Source organism: Callospermophilus lateralis, chromosome 17 (assembly GCF_048772815.1).
Source record: "Callospermophilus lateralis isolate mCalLat2 chromosome 17, mCalLat2.hap1, whole genome shotgun sequence".
Classification (NCBI taxonomy): domain Eukaryota; kingdom Metazoa; phylum Chordata; class Mammalia; order Rodentia; family Sciuridae; genus Callospermophilus; species Callospermophilus lateralis.
The window spans coordinates 54,684,089-54,707,842 of NC_135321.1; the positions used below are offsets into that span (position 1 = coordinate 54,684,089).

The following is a 23,754-nucleotide window of genomic DNA, read 5'->3' on the forward strand; positions in this document are numbered from 1 at the left end:
GTAGGAAAAATGGGGAAAAGCCTGAAAAAGACCTCAGTGGGTGGAAGAACAAATAGACCTAATGTAACTGAGCATTTATTATGTGCCAAATTCCATGTCAAGGACTTTGTACCCAATTATTATAAAAACTATTTGGTTTAGATGATAATTAGCCTCTCCAGTTTACAGATGAGGAAACTAAGGCTAAGGGAAATTAAGTAATTCATCCAAGCTCACATAATGAGCAGGCAGCAGAGCCCAAACCGAACTTCAAGCTTATATCTAGAGAGAGAGATCAGAAACAGAAAAAAAAGTATGAAAACCTGTATGTGTAAAGAAGAGTAAAAATAAAGAAATGTCACAAAAATTAGTCCAAAGTAAAGGAAGGTGCCAAGGAGTCACTGTAAAGTCCCAAACAAGAAACTCAAGAGCTTACGTGTGCAGCCACCGTCCTGGTAGGCATAGAAGCCACGTGAACACCTGTCACACCTTTTCCCCGTCACACCTGGAATGCAGTAACACTGTCCTTCCTCTGTGCATTCGTCCGACATGGAGCCTGCCGTGCTGCAGTTACAGGGTATGCAGCCAAGTCCTGTGTCCAGCCCATAATAGCCTGACTACGTCACAAAAGGGGAAGAATCACACAAGCCAACATATGGTTGAGTAAGCCAATATACACTCTAGAAGGTTTTCCAAATCACACACAGGCTGCTCCATAGGATCATAAAGTATTCATGACTCGATTCCACTCCTCTGCACAGTGGATACGTGCCCTCTAGATAGTGAGGTACAGCAAGGGCCAGCCGTGCCTAGGGCTTGAGCTCTTTTCCAACTACCATGAATTCAATTTTCCTTTGAACCCAGGTCAAGGTGTCAATTACATACCACTGACCAATACTTGAATTGCATGCAATGAGCATAAACATCTTACCAGGCACTGGTCACACTGCTGTCCAATCACGTGGGGTTTGCAGTCACAGAGTCCAGTCTCAAGATGGCACACATCAGAAAGGGAACCTTTCTCATGGCAATCACAGGCTAACACATACACACACACATGACATATTAATGGTCATTTCTGGTTATAGTTATAGTCAGCTCCTTCAATGTCCAAGGGAAAAATGTTAAACACTCAATGTACCCAATCATGAAGCTAAACAAATGAACATATATAATGTATGCATGACAAGACATATGTATATTATAAGTATTATTTTGTGATTAATAAAATTTTAGCAGTTTTTTGTAGAGTAAACCAAAACAGTTTTAGTGGAAAGAACTATCAGAAAAGAATATTGAAGCCATTCAGTAATAACAGATAATAATACTGAAGCTATTCAGATAATAATTAGCTAACTACCTTGAACGATCTCATGAGTTTGCCATGTAATTTTTGAACAAGGTATTAATATATGTCAGCAAATTTTTATTAAAACATGCAATAGAGATATCAATCAATTTAGCCATCTACCCTCATTGCAATCATACATATATGTAATATTTTAAACCTCAGTTAAAGCAATCTAAATAGCATATATATTAATATATTTCATAATTTAATGAAGAGTTACGTGTTGTAAAATCTTGAGTCATTTGTAGTTTCATGATAGAATTTCAATTTTACCTGGTTACAGCATTAACATTTAGAGTTATAAATTCCCTAAGCTATTCAAAGTGATGGTATTTAACAGGTCCAAAAAATGTTTAATTTATATTTATAAGGCAGGCATTAATATATATTTCATACCATTTAATTTTCATAATATGTAATATGTTCCCTGACAAAAATATTCAAGGCACTGTTTATGAATGTTTGCCTCTGAAAATCTACATCTGTCCATATGACACAGGTCGAACATCCCTAATCTGAAAATCTGAAATGCTCCAAAATCCAAACATTTTTGAGCAACAGCACGATGCCACAAGTGGAAAATTCCACACCTGACCTCATATACTAAGTCACTGTCAAAAGACAGGCACACTAAAAGTGGTGCACAAAATTGCCTTCAGCCTGGGCACATGAGGTGCATATGGAAAGTAAATGAATTTCATGTTTAAACTTGGGTCCCCTCCCCAGGACATTTGTTATGTGTATGCATATTCTGAAATCCGAAAAAAAAATCATAATCTGAACAAATCTGGGCATGCATCTCAGATAAGGGACAATCAAGGAAAACTTGACAGGTAACTGAAAGCCCAGGCACAGTGTGAGGCAGCGTGGAGCAGCAGCGGGGGGAGGCACTGGAGCTTGGGGATGGTCAGAGAAAAGCACTGGAATCGGCCTCAGTAAGTGAAGACCACTGCCTTGCTCACGTAGAGGAGCCTCTCTCTGGCCCTCCATTTTCCCTGGTGTAAGTGGGCTAATACTGTAGGAGCCCAGCGAAATGCTGGGACCCCCACTCACTGCTGCCCTTCATGGCCCTTCTGCTGTGTCCTTGAATATTCCACTAACTTCTCAGCACACATTCATCTGTCTCTCACCAAATACAAGACACATGTGCACACACCCCTCCCTCTTACCTCTCACCTGAGGGGACATCTCCCAGCATCCCTATTGTCTTTCCTTCCCCTTAGCACATCTGTCCACCCAAACTCTTGCTTTGTGTCCTCCTGGCCCCTAGTCTGCTAAAGCTTTGCTTCCTAAACTCTCTAGAGATGTCCCAGGTGCTAAATTCAGCGAGCAAATTTCAATCCTCCTCTCATTGGATCTTTCTGCAGAATGTGACCCACTGAAGTCTCTCTCCCTATAATTCCAATTAAAGTGGCCCACACTGTTGAAGTGGGACGGGCCCAGGGCTGTGAAACATTTTCCATCTTTTAATGGATGCCTGTGAAATATTTTTTTCTGTATCACTAGCACCCTCTTGTGTCTCCATACTGCAATACCAGAGCAAGAGAAGGATTTACATAAAATTATCGAAATTAATAACTGCCATTTGTATTCATTCACTCCTTAAAGACTGTGCCAAAGGGAAGGAAAAAACTTCTTGGTGCCAGAGCTAGGTCGTCTCAGGTAAATGAAAATCAACCTTCAGTGTGAGGTTCAACAAGATTCACAACTTCAAGGCTCCAAGCAGAACTCAGCAAAGCAATCTAAGGGTCAGGTAGTTTATGTACAGACCACCACGCTGTGCCAACATCATGTGTTAGCAATTTCAGACTTAAGAGCCTCACCATTTATCACTCTATGTCTTGAAATTCCACCTGCTTCATGCAGCCCCATGGTCCTCCACGTCCATGATTGCTTTGGACATCACCCTTCTTTCCTTTCAATTACTGCAAACAGAGCTGCACTTTGGAAAGCACACCCTTCTCCTTGAAGGGAAGGGTGCAAGCTTTCCAGGACACTGACCTTCATGGACAGCAAATAATCAAGCCAATGGAGAGAAGAGAGGGAAGAAATCGGTTGCCAGACTATCGTTGTTCAACCAGAGACCCAGCATGAAAACAAGCGCCATTCAAGATAAGGTCACCTCATGGCCCGATCCCTTTCTGACACATGTATGTAGATGGATGGGGATTCGTAGGTGATAAATGATGACCCTGAACTCATAGCCCATGCACTCACCTCGGCAATTTTTGGCAGTCACAGCATCCCCGTAGAACCCATCTGCACACCTTTCGCAGTGAGGGCCGTCGGTGTTTCCCACACACTTCAGGCATTCCCCGGTGACAGAGTCACAGTGGCCAGGCTCAGAGGGGTTGACATTACCATTGCAGTCACACAGTACACAGGATTCCCCGGGTACTGTTGGGTTTCCATAGTAACCATCGGCGCATCTGTATCCAAGATGAAAAACAGGATCAAATAAATGCAATTACTCAAGAGGCTACCCCACTCTTCAGGGACTTCCTGAATGGCCAATAAATCAGACTGGCTCTTTTCCCCGAGATTTACTATGGAAAGAATGTGACTCCACATTCAGAAAGTTACAGATTGTCTTCACCCATGGTGATGAACGGGAGCACGTCCAAAAGGGGGCATAAATCCAGTGGGTGTGCACCATCTCCAGGGCCAACTCCAACCCACCAGGGCCAATGGGGATGTCACTCAGCTCTGGATGGGCTGAGCCAGAGTTGGGCACTCAGACTTACCCATGGGAAAAAACACTGGCTTTCAGGCACCAGAAGACCAACTATTAAATCAAACCACCTAATGCCTTTATTATTATCTGGATATTCAAATATGTGGACTGTAAGTCCTGGCTCCTCGCTGTTTCTTATTGTTCTTGGTCTGAACTCAGATAAGCTCCAGGAGGTGGAACACTGTCCTCTAAAAACTCCCAGCAAGCCTCAACATTCATGTTCTTAACAGATACACCGGGTTTTCTCTACGATTCTATGAAATAATCATTATACATGAAAACTCCAAAACACACCTAATTACATATTTAAAAACAATCTGATCTTTAACACATTATGCACATAAAATAAATATGGAGAGTTATTGTGTGCCAATTAAAATTTTAAAAATAAAAGTTAGAAATAAGCACATAAAATTTACATTGAATTTAGAAAATAATATTAATGCTGGACACAGAGTACCTCTCACACCAAGCTCCTGAGTAACCCAGAGCACACTGGTCACAGATGACTTCGTCTCCTTCGAGATGGCAGGTGGGACTGAAACTGTTAAAATGTTAGAAATGAATGCAATTTTTCCAGTGGATGTTGCCAGTTACCAAATATTTATAATACTGGTTTTTCACTACTTCTATCCTTACAAACTTTCAACATGTTCTCAGTCCTCAACCTAGAACTCAGGGCCTCTGCCACCCAGCCCACCCTGTGAGCCTCCTCTGTCCTCCTCCCAGTTCTGGGGAATGGGCTCTTCCTGTTCCCTGCTCCTCTGTCCTTCAGCCTGCAATGCACTTTCTTCTCTCCATCTCCCAACACAGCCACTGCTTCCTCCAGGAAGCCCGCTCAGATGTGGCTGGTACATGGGGTTCCCCTCTCTCTAAGGGTTCCCTGGCTCTGGACCTTCTGCCACTCCAGATCCCAGCCCAATGCAAGGGCAGGAAACGGCCGACTCAAATACAGCATTGCAGGAGGGTCCTCTGTCTCCACCTGGACCACCACTGCTAACTGTGATCCCTTCAAAGCCTATTCCTGAGTCTAGGGGAGGCCTGTGTGGGGGCAGTTTACAGTAGCCCACCACTTCTTTAGGAGAGACCCCTGATGTTTGGGTATAGTTTAAGGGTATCCCAAAGTTTCATGTTTTGAAAGCTTGATCCCCAGGATGGCCTTGAAGAGGTGGGACATAGTGGGAGTTGGTTAGGTAATTAGGGAGCAACCCTTGGAAGAGATTAAGGCAGTTCTCCTGGGACCCTGAGTTAGTTTCTTGCGAGAAAGGAGTCTGACACCTGACTCACACTCCCCTCCTCCCCCATTCTCTCTCTCTCTCTCTCTCTCTCTCTCTCTCTCTCTCTCTCTCTCTCTCTGATGTACTATCTCACCAAGTGGTCTCTCCCTCTCACATACATTCCTACAACTGTGATGCTCTCAAGTCCTTACCTGGAGCCAGTGTCAGACCCTTGAATCTCCAGACCAGTAAGATAAATAAACCTCTTTTCTTTATATTTTCCCAGCCTCACATATTTTATCATATCAATAGAAAACAGTCTAATACAATATCTTTTTATACATTGGGGTTAAAAAAAAATCCCTGTGAGATTAGGAGTGGATGGAGGAAGAGTACTAATGGGTAAACAAGTGAGAGAGAGAGAAAGAAAATTTCTGCAGGACATGCATGTCCTGGCAGGACATACAACGCCATGCTGAATATGTCTGTTGAACCTCTCCCTCTGCTTTATGCTCAAGGCTCATTTGCAATTACTCAAACAGGAAGCACATGTTCATGTTCACCCTGCCATGCCTTGGCACACTTGAGTCCTCCTGCCTACAATGTCCTTCTGTGTTGCCTGTTAAATTCCTCCATCAGGTCTGAGACCAGCACTCCTCAGTCATCCCTGCACCTGCCCAGATAGGCTCAGCACTACTTTCCCTATACCCTCTCACCCCCAGTCTGGTGTATGGGCCACCACTACAGTACCAACCACTCTTGACACAGAGACCAGGAGCTATGGATGAACAGTTTGCTATTTAGAACATCTACTGTGATACCCAGTATACAGTAGGAGCTTAATAAATATTTGTTGAACTGATTAATTAATTAATTCATTCAGACCTCTCAGCCTCATATTTTCAAATTTTGATCATTATATCAAAATACCTAGGGACTATATTTGAATCATCTCAGAATCCCCTCTTACTAGCCTTCTTGTTAGCCTAGGGGTAGGCACAAGATGTATATTTGTAAGAGAAATGATGACCAACATAAGACCAAGAACAAAAAAAGTGTGGATAGGTCCTTGCTATCATACACCTTTTCTGGTGTAACTCAATAAGTCAAACTTTCTTTGAAGAAAGATAATTCATCCCTCTCTCTCTAGTCCGAATCAATTACTGCTAAGCAAGATTCACACAAATTACACACAGTCTTGTTCTGAAGACATTAGAACACATCTTAGTGGTCACGCTGGGCAGGACCTGCTAGTGGGTGCATGAAACTTACTTGTTGGAGGCTGTGGAGAGAGGGCAGGCACAAGGCTGGCAGTCCCCAGAAGTCCCATGGGAAGGCACCCCGTAGAAGCCAGGCAGGCACTGCTCACAGTGGTCCCCAGTGGTGTTGTGGGCACATGCCTAGGACACACGTATGAAAAGGGGAATCAGCTCTGGTTTCCTAGGAGGATTTTTAGATTTATCTACCAATGGCCTGAAGTTCAAGTTAACAACAAAAGACAAAATGCAAAATAAGTTCCAGGAGGAAGGGTTACCTGTTTCTGGATTGACTAATTTTTTAAAATGTAACTTCTACGAATGAGGGACCTAAGTAAGAACTTTCACCTTGACCGTATCAGAGTAACTGGTACCAAACAGTGGTCACCAAGTAGGAAACACCTAGAAAGTGGATTAAAATATAGAGAACAACTGGTTTTTGGTGCTGTCCACAGCAAGCACAGGTCCATGATGCCTGGAGAAGGAGGCAAACCAGGGGGCTCCCACAATCACATTTCTGCCTGGAGACACTTGCTAGGCAGAGCAGGGCTGAGTGGAAGGGGTGGAGGTCTTGGTTTGGAGGGGCTGGCCCAGGTGGGATTTGGAGAAGAATACTAGGGTTTTGCAGAGAAAAAACAGAGGGAAACAACATTGACCAAATTAAATTGTTATATTGTGCACATATCTGAATATGTACCAACAAATTCCATATCTGGAAATCTGCACACCAGACCCCTTTAATTAACTATTGAATACTAAGGGTTCTTATGTAGAATGGAACCTCAACTGGCCAAAGCAACACAGAGGAGCTGTAAGAGAAAAAAATTCAGAACACAGAACTGAGGGATATCAGAATTCTGACTGGCCAGTGAGGGGAGACCCTGTGAAATACCCAGACCATTGGAGAGCCCAAAAGAAACCTGCCGCAGAGAAAAAGCTATCAAAATCCGCCATAAAAAAAAGCTTAAAACAAACCTTGAAACCACCAAGGTGACCTGCTAACATTTCACTGCTAGCCAAAACAAACTCCCATATTCTTTTAAAAAAGCGCACACAAAAAAATACAGAAACTCAGCAACATACCAATATTCAATGAACAGTATGCATCATGCAACAACAACAAAAAAAAGACTGGATACCCAGTGGCCACATCTGGGCATGTTTGGAATCCATGAGTCCAGAAAAAATGACAAGCAGATGAATGAGTGACCACATGCAGGCAGGGGAGGTTCTTGTTAGCAACAGGCTGCTGCATGCCCCTGAGCAGGATGGCAGAGGAGCTTTATTTGAGGGTCATCCTTGTGCAAATATGATTGTATACGTACTAGTTAGGCAAGGATGGATCACAGGACTACTAAATATAAGGGAGAATTCTGATGAGGAACAGTAGTTTTGCATGCCCTCATTCCTCAAAAGACCAGGAATGAAATCACCATGTGGCTAGCTATACCACTCCTGGGTATTTATCCTAAAGAATTAAAGTCAGCGTGCTATAGTGATACATGCATACCCATGTTTATAGCAGCACAATTCACAAGAGCTGAACTACAGATCTAGCCTAGGTATTTGTCAATAGACAAATGAATTTTAAAAATGTGGTGTATGTGTATGTGTATACATGCATGTCTCTCTCTCTCTCTCTCTCATATATATAATGGATTTTTATTCAGTCACAAAGAAAAATGAAATTATATCATTTGCAGGAAAATGGATAGAATTTAAAAGCATTATGTTAAGTGAAATAAAGCCCAACTCAGAAAGTCAAGGGTTGTATGTTTTCTCCCATACATGGAAGCCAGAGAGGGAAAAGGGAAAGAAAGGGATAGGGATCTCATGAAAACTGAAGGGAGATCCAAAGAGTTGAGAAAAGGGACCAGAAGGAGGGAGGAGGGGAGGGAAAGGGGAAATACTGGGAAACAATATCGACCACATTAAACTGTTATATTGTGCCCATATCTGAATATGTAACAACAAATCCCACCATGAAGTACAAATATAATGCATCAATAAAAATATGGAAAAGTGTCTCCCTCAGACTGCTTACTAATTGCAAAAGGAATGAATAGTAGAATTAGTACCACCCGTGAAGGGAAGACAGGCACGGTGAGCTTCCCCAGGGTTGCTCTGAGAAAGACACCATCAGTAACCAAGCATTCTGGACTGAAATGCCTAACTCTAGTCATGAGGGAAAAAAAAAAAAAGAACCCAAAATGAAGGATGTTCTATTTTTCAAATTGTGGATTGTATTCTTCATAGTGTGAGTGTCAAAAAGACAAGTAAAAGCTGTGGGAATATTCCAGATTAAAGGATCCTAAAGAAATATGGCAATAAAATGCAATATACAGTCCCAATTAGAGGGATATGTAGATTCTGATTCAGGAGCTCAGAATGGAGGGGAAAATTCTGCTGTCCAGGGAAGTATTGGGTCCATGGGCAGAAATGAAAAACGAATGGCATCAGTGTTCAATTTACTTACATTGATAAATGTAACATGATCATATAAGAGAATATTCTTATTCTCAGGACATGCACAATGAAATACTTGGCCACAGGAAACTTTCTCCCAAGATGTTTAGAAAAAATATCACAACAAGATAGATGGATAAATGGACTTATTAAGCAAATAAGGGGCATATTAATAATTGAGGAATTTGGGTAAATGGTAGGTGTTCTAAGTACTATTCTTATTCTCACAGCTTTAGGGTAAATTTAAAATTACTTCCAAATATAAGATTTTGACAAAATCTTTGAGCTAAAATCTACTAGAAGCACTAATCCATAACAAAAAGAATTATTAGAAATATACCCAGAAATTGCAAAGTTGAGGGAATCTGCAGGCATTTCAAGAGCTAACTTGAGGACACTGTATTGATTTTAATAAGCCAAGCACAAAAAGACAAATAAGACACAATCTCTCTCATGTGTGGATGCTAAAAATGTTGATCTCATAAAAGAATACCAGAGTGGTCATGAGAGACCAGGAAGAAGAGGAAAGATAGAAAGCGGTTAGGTAATGAAATTAGGCCAGAGGCATTATTTTTGGTGTTTTATAGCACAGTAGCCTACTTGTAGTCTATGATATATTTCAAAATAACTTGAGGAGTCCAAAGGTTCCCAGTACATAAAAATGGCAAATGTTTCATATGAAAATGATCACTACCCCAATTTGATCATCAACATGTATCAAATTATCATAAGTATGCCATGAATATGTAATAATAAATATGTAATAATATTATGATAAAAAATTTTAAAGTTATAACATTTTCAAAGATTTAAAGGAAAACAAACACAGAAAGAAAGAAAGGCAAGACAGAAAATAGGACCTAATGGAACTTTCTGAACTGAGAAAAGACCATAACAGATTTGGGGTCTGCAAAATGAAAGACTGAATGATTAGAAACTGCACAAGAACAGTCATCTGAAGACAGCATTGGAAACTCCAACCTGAGGTGGGAAATAACCTGAAAGGACCCAGCCTCAGTCATCATGGAGCAACATCATGTGCAATGGGACCATCAGTGGGAGAGCAGGACAGGGGGAGCAGAAAAGTCTCAATTTTTCAAAATCTGACAATACAAACCCACAAATTCTAGAAGCTCAACAACCTCCAAGAAGAAAAAGGGTTAGAAGCACACAGTCAAGTGGTTCAAAACCAGGGAAGAAGAGAAAAATCTTAAAGGTAGGCAGGGGAAAAAGCGAAGACAGAACAACTCACTGCCTGACATACACAGGAATGAACAGCAACTTCTCATTTGAAACAAGGCAGGCCAAAGCCAACAAAACAACTTCAGAATACCCAAAGACAAATCTGCAAAAACAAATTTCAAAATTGAAAGATGTTTAAAAGCCTTTTCCAGACAAAAAAATGAGATTTTTGTCAGCAAGCACACCTGATTAGAAAAATGATAAAAACAGTTCCTCAGGCTGCAGAAAGATGATAAAAGGTTGGGATACTCCTTATCCAAAAATACTGTGACCCGAGTGTTTTGATTTTTGATTTTTTCTTTTGGATTTGGGGTCTGCATCAACATAATGCATTTACATAAGTATAGTGAGGTGTTTCTGGGATGGGATCCAAGTCCAAACACAAAATGGATTTGTTTCATATACACATAGCTTAGAGGTAAGTTTATAAAATCTTTTTAATAACTTTGAGCATGAGAGTTTGTTTCATGGTTTGGAATGTTCCACTTGGGGACAGGAGGTGTACAGGACAAGAGAAAAGAGATGGGCCAGGCAGTCACACCGCTCACAGGGATGACAGCCCTCTTCTGCACATGTTTTCCCAGGTTCCTGTTTCTTGACTTGGTCTCCCCAGGTCCCCATTCTGTACTGACAGCTGCTGGTGCTCGCTCGGTCACTTCTCCTCAGCCTGCCTGTACTTGGCTCCAGGACCCCCATTTGTATGCCTCTTTTCTTGATGGCTCCTCATTTTTAGGTATTTTGGTCATTTTCCATCCAGCAATTTAAATAAAGTACATATATTTCTATAATTCTTGAGAGTATAAAAGTATGTCCAGATATCAAATTGAAACTGGTACTAAAAATGCTAAGTGTTACATCATTTTATCCTTGTTTTATTTAGGATTATCCCAGAGCAGAGCTTCTAAACTCAAATGTGAACAACAAGTCACCAGAGTTACCTGTAGACTCTGGTTCAGGAGCTCAGAGGTGGGGGGTAGGGTATGAGATCCTGCATTTTAACAAGCTCCCAGGTGATGCCCATGTTGCAACATCACAGACCCATTATTCTTCCCATCCCCCACGTGACATCAGTTTCAATCATTAAAAAAAAAAAATCATTCAAAGTGCAATGGGCTTTGATAAGTGGCCATTGGTCAAGTTAAAGGTATTGTGCAAAATAAATGCAATCCTTTAAAAATACTTGCTTATGTTCGTTTCTAATATGTCTGTTGGATGTTTTATGCTTGTAACTCTCCTAATCAAAGGGCCAGATTGAGCCTTCTTTCTCTTTGAGGAAAGTAGTTCTGTTCAAAACAGAATAGAAAAAAAAAAAAAAAAAAGCAAAGTCAGATTAAATCAATAAATTACAGTATTGAGTTTTTATATTTCCTTAATTTCCCACCTATTTTTTTTTCTTATTTCACTACTCCCCCCTCCTCAAAAAAAAAAAAACAAACAAACAAACAAATTAAATCAAATTTAATTGTTTAAAAAGGAAAAGTGGTAAATTTTCAGTTACCACTGAAGAGTGGAAAAGCCTGGCAGACATCATTTTATCTGAGGGGACAGAGCTAACAGCCCCAAGAAGAAGGCCCCTGTACCTGTGGCTGACATGGTACATCACCTCCATGTCCTCTGTCAAAATTGTAAAACCTCAACCCAGTCATAGCAACGTGTTATAGATTAGGTATGAGGTGTTCCTACAAAGCCTATGTGTGCAAAAATGAAAGAAAGCTTCGAGGTGAAGTGACTGGGTTATGAAAACCTTAACCTGATCGCTGCATTAATTCCCTGATAGGGATTAACTGGATGGTAACTGTAGGCAGGCAGGGTGTGGTTCCAGGAGGTAGGTTGCTGGGGGCTTGACCCTGAAGTTGCTTATATTTTGTCTGTTCCCATCTACTGAGCTGCCTTCCTCCTCCATACTCTTCTGCCTTGATGTTCTGCCTCACCTCTTGCCCAGAGCAAATGGAGCCGAGTATCTATGGACAGAGACCTCTGAAACCATGAGCCCCCACATAAAAATTTCTTCCTGTACTCGTTCTTGTCTTTCAGTCACAGCAACAAAAAAAGCTGACCAAAATGCAGAGCAAGAGGCAAGCCCTAGCTGAGGCCATTCCACAGAACATCCACCCCACTCCACCACACTTCAAGTTACCAGAGTCACAAAGACAAGACTGAGGAGCTGCCCAGACAGAGGAGGCTAAGGAGACAAAGCCACAAAGTGCCATGTGGGGTCCTAGATTTGCTCCTAGAAAGGAAAAGGAGAGCACTGGGAACACTAGTGAAGGAGGAAGGCAGTGTGTGGTTTAGCTGATCATATGGTGCCCATGTGAAGGTCTCAGTTTTGATAACTACTCTGGTTATACAAGATGTTAGCACCAGGGATATTGGGCAAAGGACATGGGGGAATTCTGTTTTATGCTTGCAGCTCTCTTCTAGATCTAAAACTGTTCCCTCCAAAATGCTTACAACTCTAAAAATCATCATTATGTTTATCGTAAGAAGAACTTGAAGGGCAGTTACTATTAAACATATTAAATATGTACTGTTCACTTAAACTGAGTATATTTAGTACATATCTAATATATTTAGCATGTAGTTCTAGAAACATATTTACAGAAGCATGAGAAATATACACTTTCAGACTAGCTGTACCTAAAGTGACTATCTGTACCTCCATGACTGGCGGGAGGCTTCAGAAGCTGGCCTTGCAAACCCAAAGGCAAAGGTAGAGAAGTAAAAAACACAAACACCCCCAAGTTGCTGGAATTGGTGCACCTGAGGAACCCATCCTAGAGGGACAGAGTCTGCCTGCAAGCCATACTTCAAGTAATTCCTACAGACGCCTTACTCCACGTGGATAAAAGAACACAGAGCAAAATGGGGGCTTTCCTTACAGAAGACAGAAAAATGAGTCTCGAGAGAGAATAAACAATCCAGGGCACCAGGGCTTCAGCTCTTCTCTAGGGCTCTGGTAATTAATTTTCCCTAGCACTGGGACTCCATCAATCTCTTCCTAGAAGAGCGTGAGTTTCCTGCCTCGTGAATAGGGCAGAGTCTATTGGCAGGCACAATCACTCCATCTCTGAGGAGTGAGTCCATTAGAACCCAGAGGGTGGCCTGGCTTCAAGGCAGAAGGGACTAAAAGAATTCCTCACTAAAGCTAAGAAGCAAGTCTCACCCTGTATCTGCCCTAAAAGTTCATTCTCAAGATTAACTACATATTTGGTAAGCCCTGTTTCAACTCACAGTGCTTATGAAAGAGATACTTGTTTGAAGAGTTTATTCAAAGTAATTGTAAAGCATTATATATTGTACAAATGAGTGTGATTATTAGAAGTTTTATTATTCCTCTTGTAGTATACTATGTAACAATGTTAAAAATACTAGCACTTCTGTTTGAAATATGAATCCTTTGTATTTAAACAGTGGACAATTTTATATTGCTTTATAATTTTACTAAGTAATGACTTTTCATTGTTCTAATACTAAAAAAGGAAAGATATTTCATATTCCTTTTTCAATGCAGGTTAAGTATTCCTTGGGACCAAAAGTGGTTTGAAATTTGGAATATTTGCATATATACAATGTGGTATCTTGAGGATGGGAACCAAATCCAAACATGAAATTAATTCAAGTTTCATATACACCTTAAACACACAGCCTGAAGGTAATGCTATGTGATAATTTTAGTGTGCCTGCATTTTGACTGATTCCTTAAAAAGGTCAGTTGTGGAAGTTCCCACTTGAGGCTTTATGTCATTGCTCAAAAAGTTTCAGATTTTGGAGCATTTCCTAATGCTCAAATTTTTAGAACAAGGATGTTCAACCTGTTCACTGAAGTAACTTTTTTTTTTTAAGGTTAAAAAAAGGTAGGAAATGTTTTGAGACATGAATTTAAATCTGCAAATTTCCTTTGGCATCTGGGCAATTCTGTAAAGGAAGCATTTTTAAAAATCATTACACAACACAAAGTTCTGGGTCAGGTAAGAGGGGACACCTGGAGGTTTCAGAAATAAACTCACAAAGCAAACTCCATGAACATCACACTCTGACGCGTGGCCGTGGCATTCACAGGGCTGACAGATTCCTCCAAAGAGTATTCCATCAACTCGATAATAGCCAGAGAGGCAGGACTGCAAAAGAAGGGTGGCACCTGTGTCCATGAATGCAGCTTTGCACATTATAGGAATCATCTGCTTTCCCACATAGTTGAAAAATCAGCGGCTCAATTTTCCATGTGCACAGAAACATTTTTTTTTCTACTTTTAAAACATCTTCATTGAGATGTCATTGACATGCCACAAAAATCTACCCATTTTAATTGTGCAATTCAGGAATTTTCAGTAAACTTACCAAATTGGGCCACTTTTAGGCACTATACTTCAGTTCCTTGTTTCATTTTAAAGGTGAAAACATGCTCACAAAAACTTAATGGCTATGTCATGGGTCAACATACAACTTTGTGGCATCCCAGGCATGCATGCAGTACATTTTTTTTAAGAAATGTTAATTTTTTAAAAATTTGAGCCAGGGTCTTGCTGAATTCCTTAGAGCCTCGTTAAGTTGCTGAAGCTGGCTTTGAACTTGCAATCTCCCTGCCTCGGCCTCTTGAGTTGTTGGGATTACAGGTGTGCACTGCTGTGCCGGGCCTTTGCGGTATCCTTTAACTACCAATGATATTGTACTATCTAGCCAGAATTTCCATTAAGAAGATTGTTTTCCTCTCAACTTTAGTTTTCCTCCTAGGATTATAATTCATTCAAGATTACCATCATACAATGTATGAGTTCAAGGGCAGGTCTGGGTCACACTGCAGCAGTTTAGTTGAGCAAATATTACAGGTGTTCTTTACATGAGCTAAACCCAGAGAGGCAACCTGAGTAAGTGAACACCCTCATACAATAATTCATTTAACTCATCACAACCCTGAGAGACTGCATCTCGGCTCTACAGATGCAGGGCATGGGACACAGACACTTGCATAGTGCCCAGAGTGCAGGTGGAGTGACTCAAAGCCAGGTGGGGCCACTTCCTTGGCCATGTCCCCAGCCAACTGCCAAGGGCTGTAGCAGATACAAAATGCCTTTAGAGGGCAGACTTGGGAATGATTAATTTAGAAGTCAGCATCCTCCTGTGGGGGGAATGAAAGGAGAGTTGGGACTAGTTTTTATTTTGTTAAGAAATTCTTGGACTTTTTTTTATTTTTTTAATTATAAAAGTAACCTGGTTGAGTGCCCCTGAGTTCAATCACTGGTACTAAAAAGAAAAAAAAAAAAAAAACAATCTGTAAAGACACAAAGCATTGTGAACGTCCTCTAACACCTCCACTCAACTGTGTGCCCCTCAGAGAGAGGGGCCTCATCAGCAGGTGGACATTGGGTGGGCACTGCCCCAGAGGTCTGCATGGGAGCTTACAGTGCTGTAGAGAATTCTATCCCCTACCAACAGCTGCCTGATTCTTTTTCTTTTTATTTTTTTTGGTAGCAGGGATTGAACTCAGGAACATTGACCACAGGGCCATATCCCCAGCCCTATTTTGTATTTTATTTAGAGACAGGGTCTCACTTAGTTGCTTAGTGCCTCGCTTTTGCTGAGGCTGGCTTTGAACTTGTGATCCTCCTGCCTCAGCCTCTGGAGCCTCTGAGATTATAAGCATGCACCACCATGCCCAGCCAGCTGAGCTATATCCCTAGCCCAAACAGCTTCCAAGTAACAGTTTGATTAAAGAATAAGTTCTACTTAACAAAAAGCCTGCAAATGTGTAAGTTGGCCCTCCATATCCTTAGGGTCCATATCCACAAATTCAGCCAACCAAGGAATGGAGATAAGCATCAGTACTGAACATGTTCAGACATTTTTTTTCTTGTCATTATCCTCTAAACAATGTAGTATGGCAACTATTTATATACCATTTACATTGTGTTGGGTAATACAAGAGATCTAGAGGTGACAAAGTGTGCAGGGGGTGTGCCTAAGTTATTTGCAAACTATACCATTTTATAGAATGGACTTAAGCATCTGCAGATTTGGAGATCTGGGGGGTTCCTAGAACTATTCTCAGACACAGTCACCACTATACAAATTAAGCTTCTCTCTGCTGCCCTCTCCTGCTTCAGCTGGTCTGGTTCTACTTTCAGGGTTTCCCTGCTCCACATAGCCTGGCCTTGCTCTCCTACTTCACAGTCCATGGACTCAGGTAGCCTTAGTTAGGATCATTTATCCATTAAACATTATGCACACAATGCTTGGGAACTGGAAATAATTGCTGGGCTTAAAAACCCATGCTTCAAACCTAAAAAAAACCAAACATTAATTTGGTTTCACAAACAAAAAAAAAAAAAAAACCCTGCAAAATATTTAAAATAGGACTATTTAGTTTAATATCTACATCATGAGTCATTAGGCTAACTTTATTTACTACAAAGTTTGTGACTGATAGAGATTAATATAAACAAGTTATAAATTAAATATTCTCACTTTGTAAATATGATTGCCAATAAATCAAGCCAAGCACAATTGTCCATAATTGTCAGTCACGAACACGTAGAAAGCAGGATCGTACAGTGAACAGTATAGATGAAGCTCAAATCCAAATATGATCATTCCTAGTTGTGTGATCACGGTCAAGTTACTGAATGTTACTGTGCCTCAGTTTGGAAAAGAAAATATCTGAAGTACCTATCACACATGGGTGCTGTCAGGATTCAGATAGATAACACATGGAAAGAGTTTAGCATGCTGCCCGTATGCAGGAAGTTCTCAGTATGAGAGAATTGTTATATAAATACTTGTATCCAAATAATTTTAATACTTTTGTTTCTGATTGCAAATGTATTTTCATATACAGTTATCTTTGGTATTCATGAGGATTTGCTCCAAAATCCACACAGATGCCAAAATCTTTGCATATTCAAGTCCCTTTTATAAAATGGCATAATATTTGCATACAATCTATGCATATCCTCTTGTATACTTTACTCATTTATATTTATTTTTTAAAAATTCTTTTGGTACCAGGATTGAACTCAGGGCACTTAACCACTGAGCCACATCCCCAAAATATATATATATATATTATTTAGAGACAGGATCTTACTGAATTGCTTATGGCTTCGCTAAGGCTGAAGCTGGCCTTGAACTTGCAATACTCCTGCCTCAGTCTCCCAAGCTGCTGGGCTTACAGATATGTGTCGCTGCATCCAGCTCCTGCATACTTTAAATCTCTGGATTATTTGTAATACCCTTTACAATGTGAATGGTATAAATAGTTGTATTATTTAGGGAATAATGACAAGAAAAACATTTGTACAGACTTTGGTACAGATGAAATATTATCTTCCTTGGAATATATTGCAATCCCTGATTGACTCAATTCACAGATATAGAGACCTGCACATTTCATATGTGAGGTGAAACCCACCAAAGTAAAATAGTCAGGGACCATCAAAGGTCTCAAAATGGGTCTGGCTTGTCTAAAGCCTTCCTGGTCTTGCACAGGTGATTATAAATATTCAAATGATCAAGTTCAGTCTTCCTTAGAAATATAAAATCTGGCATAGGTAGTACAAACTTCCTACTGAGGCAAGAGGGCTGCAGGAAGTCAGGCATTTCCAGGAGTCCCAGAGCCACCCCTAGCAGAGCAATGGATTTCTTTAAACCACATGACTTCCACCATTCCTATAATCAAACATTGGTTTCCAAAGTTAAAACTCAAACTTGCATTATTAGATTAACTTCAGTGCACTATTTTCCCCTTAGGAAAAAACAAAAAAGAAGAAAACAGAAAGAGAGGTGAGCGGTACCTCGCAGGACGTCCCTGTGTAGCCTGGAGGGCATTCACAGTGCTCCACATCAGTGGCTACTGCCAGGTCTATAGCATTAGGGCTTGCTGTGTCTAGAGAGACAGACTCCAACCTAAAAACACGAAGAGGTCAGTATAGGATTCACATGTTTGCAAATGACATCTTACACCTCAATGAAGATGAGTCCCTAAAAGATTTAATTCAAACAGAATTATCATGTGATTTTGTAAGTAACTAAAGATTCTTCCAATAATATACTCTCTGGGAGCTGTCATTATTCCCTGGATATGCCTCCAACATTGGTTGCAAAGATATGCAATTGCCCATAGAACACTGTGGGGAAGGAATGATATTGTACTTGGCAAAAATTCATCTACTCATCCATCTTATCATGAACACAGAGATTATACTCCAATGAACTCTACTACACTTATATTTGCAGCATTGACTATTATGTTTGACGAGGCATTGCCAGAAACTGACTTCCACAAAGTAATAAAATGACTTGTGCAAATGACTGCAAAACTAAGATCATTAACATCAGGAGAGAGAGAACCAGAAGCAACAAGTTCTGGGAAATTGATAACTTTATTAGTAATTCTTGGAAACACTTGGCAAATTACTGAACTTAAAGTCAAGTTTGTTTCCTAGTAGATAACATTTGTCATGAATAACTAGTCTTACATCTTCAATAAGTTACATTTATAAAAATAATTTAATTATTATAATATAAATAATATATATTATTACAAATATATATTATTATTATAAATATATTTTAATTATTATAGCTAGTTCTTTTAATAAAAGCGATGTAAACTATATTAACTTTGAAATACACAGTATTAAATAAAGACAAGCTAGAGCTATCTCTTCTGTAAGTTTTTCCTCCCATTTCAATATATACCTGTAAAGAGCCATTTTTGCAGAATTGTAGTTGGCTCTGATCAAGAGATGTGTCATGTTGGCCAGGACGGTCATTAGCTGGTCACGATCGATCTGTTTTTTGTTATGGAAGTCTCGGAAATTCTCAGGCACAAGTCTAACCACATTGAAGTACTCTTCATAGGGTTGCAGTGACAGGCCCTCAGCCTGTGTGCTTAAAGTGATTCCATTTCCCTAGAATTTTTTAAAAAAGAAAAGGAAAGATATTTGTCATTCAATTTAAGGATCAAGAAATAAAATCAAATTTTGCACCCAACAGTATGGTTTTCATTTGGGCCTAGGTTCTTGTGGCAAACAACATGATGGTGTGTGTAACTTTAAGTTCAGAATTATTGGAGAAAAAGTGTTGAACTGGATTTCTTTCAGAGGGATTACAATGATAAACCAAACGACCATGTACTTTGTTGGTATCTTGGAAAAGAAACAAGGTCATGCATCTGCCCACAGTTTTCATCAAAGCAGCCTGCATCTGATACTCCTAATCTTTAAACAACAGAAGTTGAAAACAGTATGTACAGTAAATAAACCTCCAACTTCTCATAAAATTGCCTTAAACAACAGTAATTTACCTTCCAGTTTCCAATTGTTCAGGATGGATATGGAGTTAAAGGTCACTCAAGATCAAAGGACACTGGAGACAAGAACCCAAATATGCCAGCGACCCGGGAGCAAGGCCAAACTAGGTCTTTTTGTGAGGAATGAGGATATACAGGGAGAGGGAGAGAGGACCTGGCAGGGTGTCTCCTGTCCCCACATTGCCAGGCACTGACTAATAGGTTCCTATGAAAAGGCAAAGTGGCAGGAGGGGAAAAAAGTCCTTAGAAGGCTGGCTAGTTTCAAGGTCAGAGCAAATGCTCATCTTTACTTGATTGATTGATTGGTTGGTTGCAGGGATAGGGATTGAACCCCAGAGGCACTCTTTTATTTGAGACAAAGTGTTAACTAATTTGCCAAGGCTGGCCTCAAACTTGGGATCCTCAGGCCTCAACTTTCTGAGTCACTAGTATTAGGCAGGTGCCATCAGGCCCAGCACGTCTCCTTTTTAAACATGAAAAGATGGGTACACCCTGGGGATAACAGAAATACAAAGAACCCCAGAAAGGGCCTGGAGTCAGATCATCACACACACGTTCTGGGCATTGTGCAGACAAGTCACCCACCACAGTCTCCCAGCAGGAACCACTTGGCCTAGCCATTTTCAGTCAGCCAAGGATCACCCCACTAATTCCTAAGCTGTAGGTAAAAGCAAAGCAAAATAGTCTCACCTTGATGATGATATCCGCATGAGACATGAGGTCACTGTCCACTGTCTCCACTGGAATATCGTAAGATACTGTGTATTTCAGGAATCCACCAAAAGAGGTCAGCTGGAAGGGTCAAATGAGCGTGAACATCAAAGAGAATCAACTACAGCCCCAAGGAGGAAGAAGTAGTAGCTAGGATCCATCTGGAAAGAACTGGGCTGCAAGGCATTCCAGTGGCCACCATATGTAAGCAAATTCACATTAAAGGCAGTGGAAACGTACTCTATGAGTATTTTAATTGATATTACCAAGACTGGAGGATATTGCTGAATTCCAAAAGAAAAATGTACTACCGAGAGACCCCTGAGGTCTATATAATCTTGATAATCACACAATAGACATTTATTTTACTTAAATAATATAGGGGGTAGGAAGTTTGATCCCTGACAATTTTTTTTTTCATTGTCCTGCTGCAGCAAATAACATGTTGGATCTTCTACTTGAAGGAAAGACTACAAGTATTTCTTCCTAATCAGATCTCCTTTAATGTAGAATTTTCTTCCTGATGGATGTGTCGCAACAAAAGAATGTTTGGAATCCAATTTTGCAATCATAAAATTGGACAAGTGATTTCAAAAGAAAAAATTTCAGTGAATTTTGGTGTTAAGATCCTATTATAAATGGAAAACATATTCTACAATTATAATTGGATGGCAAAAATAATCATCTTCAAAAATACCCCTTTAAAAGAAGTTAGAAAATTTAATCATCACATTAACTAGAAACTCCCTAAGCTATGAGATTACGCTACTATGAAAGGATACCACTACCCTAAAATGAACCCAATCCCCAAGTGAGCAAGGAACTATAGGTGCTCAAATAGATTCCCTCAAATGTATTTTCTAAACAATCAGACTCTTGAGAGAAAGGGCATACTTAATTGGAGAGGGAGACTGGGAACATGTCATTGAAGGGAGGTTCAATCTTAGAAACAAACTTCCAACACTGTAGATCATTTTACCCTTACTTAAAGTTAAAACAGAAAGTATTCTGTCTGTTCCTATCTATGCACTTTACATGAGCAACAGCCTGTCCGGATACCTAAACAGAGGAAGCAGAGCAAAAGTCTCACTGCAGGAAACTTCCTTGAGTGTTTCCCATGCACCAGGCCCTCCACTAAGCTAGGCCCTCCAGGAAGCCAAGGGGCATTACTCTGGGTTCACTGCTCACTGAACAAAGTGGGAATGTGATCAGCATTTTGAAAAGCCCAAGTGATGGGGACCCAGAGGTGGAAAGTAGAAGATTTTTCATCAATAAGAGGATGAGACTTCACAACATAGGCTTCTTAGAGACTGGACCAAGAAAAACAGACACTCTTATTGGAACGATGTGACTAAAAAGTCAAAAGGATCAAAAAATCTTGTGTATCCAATGTAAATTAAAAGCTGTGAAACGCCTTTTCAAAGTTCAACTCACCAACAAAATTACTTATAATGCAAACAAGAAGTCTTTTCTTAATGGCCTCTGAGATCTTCATCTAAGCACACATACCTTATTTCCAAGGTAGGCCTCAGGGGCCGACCAGTAGTACTTAGAAGTCAGTCTCTGCATGACCAGGGTGTTGTTGATGCTGATCTGATGGCGCCCACCCAGCGCCTCTTGCTGAGAATGGATCTTACTTGGACTGACCAAGTCAGTGACCAGCCACCCGGACATATCATTCACCTAGGGGAAAAAAAAAAAAAATAATTTTGGAATATGATATAGAATGAACTTTATATCTCATGTAATCTAGTGTAAATATTTTCACAATGAAGAGACAAACCCAGAAAGTTTAGTTAGGGATGAAGTTAACACAACTGCTACAAATGGACCACACAACATGTGGTACTTCCACTTGTCAAAGGACTAAGAAAATCTGAGAACAAGTCATAACGCACCACCAATCTAGATAAATTATAAGAAATAAAGGAGGAAAGCCATAGAGGCCATGAACATATATTTTAGATTTTTTTAAACAATAAAGAATAGAGGTTGAGCATCTCTAATCCAGAAATCTGAAATTCTGCTACCAAATCCAAAACTTCTCGAACAACTACATGATGCCACTTGATCTCATGTGGTGGGTCACAGTCAAATTGCAGGTGCACTAAATATATTATAAAATTGCCTGCAGGTAATGTGCATAAGTGTATATGAAACATAAAGGAATGTCATGTTTAGACTTGGATCCCCTCTGCAAGATAACTTGTTATGTGTGTACAAATATTCCAAAATCTGAAAAAATCTGAAATCCAAAACAATCTTGCTCCCCGACATTTCAGATAAGGGATACTTGACCTGAAAATGCATGGATTAATGTCTTCTGCTAACTCTGACTCCCCCTTCTTTATTGTCCTCTGCTTTTTACCCAAATGCTAAATGTGTGACGTGTGTGTGTGTGTGTATTATATATATATTATAGATTATATACTCTCAATTTATCACCTACATAAAGAGGTTGGTCATTTTCCCCCAGCATGGTGGCCACAGTTATGAATTGATAAGCCACATGCCCAGCATCTCCTCCTCAATCTCTAGTCATTACACCATCTCCCTCCCTAGTCACCATTTGACACTTGCCTCAAACTCGTCCCCCTAGAATTTCCCCTTCTCAAAACAGAATGCCTGTCCTTGAGTTATGGTTTGGATCTGGAATATCCCCTCAAAGGCTCATGTGTTGAAAGCATGATTCCTAATGCAGCAAGGTTCAGAGGTGGGGCTTTTAGTCAATGATTTGATCAGAAGGGCTGCAACCTTATCAGTGGATTAATCCACTTAGTGGATTAATAATCTAAATGGACTCCTGGATGGTAACTGTAGGCAGGTGGACATCACTGGAGGAAGCAGGTCACTGGGGGTGTACCCTTGGGGACTATATCTCATCCCTGGCTCCTTTCACCCCTTCTCTACTACCTGACTGCAATGAACAGAGCAGCCTTCTTCAGCCATGCCTTAGAGCCAGCTGACCATGGGCAGTATCCTCTGAAACCATGAGCCAAAATAAATCTATCTTCCTCTAAGTTGTTCTTGTCAGGTGTTTTGGTCACAGCAACAAAAAGCTAACACACCTAATAAAGCCTGGGCCCCCTGCTGTTGCTCCCACCCATCCACTGGAGTGCTTCCCACCCCCAGCTTCTTTGAATTGTAAAATTCTCATGACCCTGGATGTGCCAGCGGGGGCAGGTAGTGAGCTCACATGCGAGACAAAGAGAGAGGGTTCAGAGGGGGAAATGATGAGGTTGCAAGAGCCTTAAACTTATCAGTGAATTAATCCCTAATGGCATTAACTGAGTAGTAACTGGAGACAGGTGGGGTGTGGCTGGAGGAGGTGGGGCATTGTGGGTGTGGTTTGGGGGTATATATTTGTATCTGGGGCGTGGAGATCTGTCTCTCTGCTTCCTGATCATCAAGTGAGCTGCCTCCCTCTGCCACACTCTTCTGCCATGATGTTCTGCCTCACCTCAAGCCCCAAGGAATGGAGCTGGTCTTCT

General features: G+C 40.5%; 1 protein-coding gene across 1 annotated transcript in view; it reads right to left on the minus strand.

Moving 5' to 3' along the window:
- Lama1 (laminin subunit alpha 1) overlaps positions 1-23,754 on the minus strand; it is a 151,464-nt gene that overhangs the window by 63,706 nt on the left and 64,004 nt on the right. The window contains exons 12-21 of the mRNA XM_076836593.2: positions 21,773-21,946; positions 20,243-20,344; positions 18,940-19,151; positions 18,033-18,144; positions 14,253-14,363; positions 6,554-6,681; positions 4,525-4,608; positions 3,548-3,759; positions 911-1,017; positions 416-596 (exon numbers count right to left, since the gene is read on the minus strand). Coding sequence (XP_076692708.2) covers positions 416-596; positions 911-1,017; positions 3,548-3,759; positions 4,525-4,608; positions 6,554-6,681; positions 14,253-14,363; positions 18,033-18,144; positions 18,940-19,151; positions 20,243-20,344; positions 21,773-21,946 — 1,423 coding nt within the window. The remainder of the gene's footprint in view (positions 1-415; positions 597-910; positions 1,018-3,547; positions 3,760-4,524; positions 4,609-6,553; positions 6,682-14,252; positions 14,364-18,032; positions 18,145-18,939; positions 19,152-20,242; positions 20,345-21,772; positions 21,947-23,754) is intronic.